Below are 4276 nucleotides of genomic sequence, written 5' to 3'. Positions count from 1 at the left end.
TTTGATGATCGTGCGAAGACAAAGGCATGATCGTACAGCTCCTCATATCTCACGTTTTTATGATTTGGTTATGGGATACTCTGTCAGTATACTATTTTGGAAACATGTTTTGTAATAATCTTGGTTTTGAAAATATTGTAATAAGTTTAAATTTGACATGATTTTTATGGATGTTACAATTTCTTTAAGATTCACATGAATAAAAAAATAAATTCACTATAATTGTTGATAATATTTATTCATAAAAAATTAGATTCAATTGAAATGTTGATAATCTAATAAAACTTAAAATGACTAGATTATACATGAGATTTGAAAAAAAAATAGTTTGATTTATTAAAGAAACTAATATATAATTTTCAAAGCCAAAATAATAGTTTGCAAAATTTTCATTCAACAATGGTCTTGACAAGTCTAAAAAAAATTCTTGTTTAATCGTTTAAGACTGGAGGGTATGAGAGGGGTGTTTTCCTCACTTTTGTGGGCCACACCACAATTTCTCTCATTTTCCTTTCCCTCACTTAAAACTCAAGGAATGGGTGAGAAACTCCCCTTACTATTTTTTTTATTTTTTTTAAAAAAATATATTTCATACATATATTACTCATTTTGTAGAGAATTAAATACCATGAAATTTGATATATTTTTTTATATTATTTACTAGGCATTTATAATTTTTAAAATACTAAAAAAGATTAAAAACAATAATAATAATAAATTGGCCAATAGAATGAAAAAAGAGAGTGCAGCACCATCTCCCCCACCTCTTTCCTGCGGGTTGCTTCCCTCACCCACGGTAAGGTGTTCCGGTGAGAGGGAAGTTTCCCGCTTCCATTCCGTCCAGCCTAACAATGGTCTTGATCAAGGTATATAATAAAAATAAATAAATAAATAAATAAATCTCAATAACAATGGTCTAGACTCTAGACCACAAGAAGAAAAGAAAAATGTCTACTTCAAAAACCTTTTACATAAATCATCATGAAGATAACACCAATAAGAAAAATGTCTACTTCAAAAACATTTTTACATGAATCGTCATGAAGATAACATCATTTACCTTAAAAAATAGAAACAAACAATGATAGTTGACCAATAAAGATTCAACAAGTGACATTCATGTTCCCAGGTACCAACTACAATAAATCATTACCTAATCAAAACGAAGGTAACTTGGTTGGACCTACTATGCTAATTAACAAGTATTTACTTTGATTTTCAACAATGATTTAATGAAACATAACTTTAAACATAGACAAATATGTTCTTGTATCATTAATAATGTGTAAAACTTAAGATAATCATTCCAATAGATAAAGAGACCAACCACAATCGTCTATTGATGCATTTAAACCATGGTGTAGGGTGACTCAAAGCCTCCACCACACTCTTTAGTACATGAAAATTGAAAATTGATAGAACATAAACCAAAACCTATTAGTTTCACCTTATAAAGGGTCATGATCTCCTATCAACTTAACAAAAAACACACTCTTAAAAATCAATAATTGGTTCCCCAACTTTAAGATTACGTTCCAAATTCCATGACAAGTTGAAAAGTTTTGCTGTCACGTATTTGAAGATTTTATTCACATTTATGTTGTAAGATGCACTTGAGAAAAACAAGGTAGCGTTTATGGCCTTTGCATATGCTCTCGCCTGCAAAAAGATAAAGAATTTGACCAAATTATTATATGTTATAAATCTTGCATAATTGATAGAAAGTCATTTTATAAAATACTTGTCACTTTCTAATAAACTTTTAGTTCACTAAAATTCTTCCATGACCAATGTTTAAGACATAAGTTTGCAAATGATAAAATACCATATTTAAAGTACAGTTTACACTTGATTTAAAATAAGATAATTAATAATAAAATAAAAATAAGTTGTTATCTTAGGAGCAGTTTGATATGTCTTTTACTGAGAATGGTTAGAGGCTAAGTCTGACTCGGTCTGAATCTGACCGCGTAATACCACAATTAGAAGCTTCTGGTTCGGTCTTGATCTTACAAAAATTGACAATGTTTTAAGTGCAATTTGCACTTGATTTAAAGGATATGGACTAACTTAAAAATTAACATCTTAGTTCCTTATACATTCATTACTGTTTTTTATTTATATCTTTAATCTAGTATTGAATATACTATGTAAAGAAATAAATTAAAACGAAAATATATAAAGAAAGTATTCAAAGTGTGTTCCTAATGCAAAAAAAATCTTTTGACTTACTTTTTTTCTTTTCAAAAAGGATATTACTTTTATAGTACTATATTTTCAGATCTAATTTAAATATACTACTTTATAAACAATAAATAAATAAAAAGATAGTATTTCGAGTTAAATAAAGATAGAAAAATCACCTCGCTTGATATCGTCCATTGCATTTCAATTGGAAGTTGAATGAAATCATCAAACTTGCTACCGACCATCACCGGAATCGCCGTCTGCAACCAATCAATTTCGCCGGAACCATCACTTAAAAAAGTCGATAATCAATTTTCAAAGAATTATGAAATGAAATAAAAATTAACATCCACTCACCTGATTATGTTTTCTTGCTTCTTGATACCAATTAACTACACTGAAAATCAAAGAACCCTAATTCAATTAACAGCTGCCAATTCAAAAACCACCAATAATAATAAATAATAATAAAAAAAACTTAATTATCAACACCTGTTCAATGTACACCGGCTGGTAAGATCAAACATGAACAGCATAGCTACCGAGTCTTTACAGGCGGCACGAATCGCCGCCGTGGAACCACCATTATCTGCAATCGCAACCCATTTCAATTTCATGAACCCCTTTCCAAAATCGAAGAAATTGTTCAAAACTTAATGGAAATTCATGTTTTTACCTGCAGAAAATGCATCGCCACCAACTTCCCAGATACTGTAAGAAATTCTTGCTCCTCTAACGGATAGAATTTTATCCATCTTCTTAACTTCAGTCGCCGGAAAATCTTCTGGTTTTTTCTCTTTCCCTACGTACTTTGCCTTCAAATTCGATTATTTGATGATGAATTGATTAAAATCGGCAAATGGGTATTGTTTAATTGACTGAAAAATGAAAAGGGTATTCTATAAAATTGATTAAAACTAACCAAGAAGCTTGTTTTGCCGATATGATTATCTCCCAACAGGCTAATCTTTAAAGCAACCAAATCAGAAGCGTCATTGTCATGATCACAGACGTTGGAGACGGTAGTCATTTCACCGCAAGATGAATCGATTTCACCGGAAGGAAAGCGGTGGCAGACGGTGGCGGAGGGGCCGGATTCCACTATTTGACGGTAGCGAATGGGTTTATCGATCCAACAAGCAAGAACTTGGTCCCGAATAGATCCAACACAACGCCGGAGAATAGAAACGCGCCAGACAATTGATCTTTTGAGCTTCAAACGCAATAACTTCTTGGATAAATGAGTCATGATTTAGTGTTTTCCAAACTTAAAGTGAATTAATTTGGGGAAAATTAGAGTTTTTTACTTCTTTTTTTCTGGGGAATTAGGTATTCCTCCCTTTCCCCCAGAAATCAGAAGATTTGATTTGGTTGTTTGTAATTTTGATTATAAGGTAAAATTAAAATAAAAGAACCTATTTTTCACAAAGGGTTTTAATGGGTGGCGGTGAGCGTGTAATGGGGGCGGTTGACCGGTTATTAAGGATAGCGGTGGCCGATATCATAACCGAAACGCCGACCTTCTGTCTTTTTTGCTTGTCTTCTCGTATGCCATTTGCCAATCCGTTCTTCTGGATAATATGAAAGACAAAAATCATTAAGAAATAAAAAAAGAAGTATAATTAAATTGAAGGTTATGTTATATTATACAAAATTGCAAAATGGTGAGTTTGTTAAAAAAAACTATGGTTTTAATTTAAAACGTCTAGAGTTGTAAAACTCGTTTAATTTTATATATTTTTGTATGGTTTTGGGTTTATTGATGACAATTTTTTTTTGGGGTTTTATCCGTATCCAATCTGTATCACTCGTCTAGTGTTTTTATCCAATTCATTGGTCCATTCAGGATTTATGCCCGAGTTGACAAGGTTGCTTATCGGTTAGATCTTCTGGGTGAGCTCAGTCAGATCCATAATACCTTCCATGTGTCTCAGCTCCGGAAGTGTGTTGCAGATGAAGTCACAGTTATTTCCAGTGTTGCAAAACTCGGCCTACTCGGCCGAGTACTCGGAATCGGCCCTCCACCGAGGCGAGTAATGTGAACTCGGCCAAAAAACTCGGATTCAGTCAAACTCGGTCAAAAATTGGT

General features: G+C 32.3%; 1 protein-coding gene across 1 annotated transcript; it reads right to left on the bottom strand.

Annotated features, from left to right (window-relative positions):
* Window positions 1-1286: 1286 nt before the first annotated feature.
* Window positions 1287-3775, bottom strand: LOC145075045 (septum-promoting GTP-binding protein 1-like). Its single transcript, XM_079021335.1, has 6 exons — window positions 3110-3775; window positions 2864-3002; window positions 2680-2776; window positions 2545-2584; window positions 2364-2447; window positions 1287-1659 (listed from the first exon to the last, which is right to left on the bottom strand). Exons 1-6 carry the CDS (start codon window positions 3434-3436, stop codon window positions 1495-1497), a joined length of 852 nt encoding a protein of 283 aa, XP_078877461.1. The 5' UTR covers window positions 3437-3775; the 3' UTR covers window positions 1287-1494.
* Window positions 3776-4276: the final 501 nt, after the last annotated feature.

This window comes from Lactuca serriola, chromosome 9 (genome assembly GCF_051521515.1).
Source record: "Lactuca serriola cultivar US96UC23 chromosome 9, Lser_US96UC23_V15, whole genome shotgun sequence".
NCBI classification, from domain to species: Eukaryota; Viridiplantae; Streptophyta; class Magnoliopsida; order Asterales; family Asteraceae; genus Lactuca; species Lactuca serriola.
Note: the sequence above shows the minus strand (reverse complement) of the source record. Positions and strands in the feature narration are given on the sequence as shown.

Excerpts from the sequence above, each read along its gene's own strand:
- LOC145075045 (XM_079021335.1), bottom strand. The coding sequence starts at position 3,436 with ATGACTCATTTATCCAAGAAGTTATTGCGTTTGAAGCTCAAAAGATCA. Across the intron at positions 3,003-3,109 it reads TCGGCAAAACAAGCTTCTTG|GCAAAGTACGTAGGGAAAGA; the intron begins GTTAGTTTTAAT and ends TCGAATTTGAAG. Across the intron at positions 2,448-2,544 it reads AAGCAAGAAAACATAATCAG|ACGGCGATTCCGGTGATGGT; the intron begins GTGAGTGGATGT and ends GATTGGTTGCAG.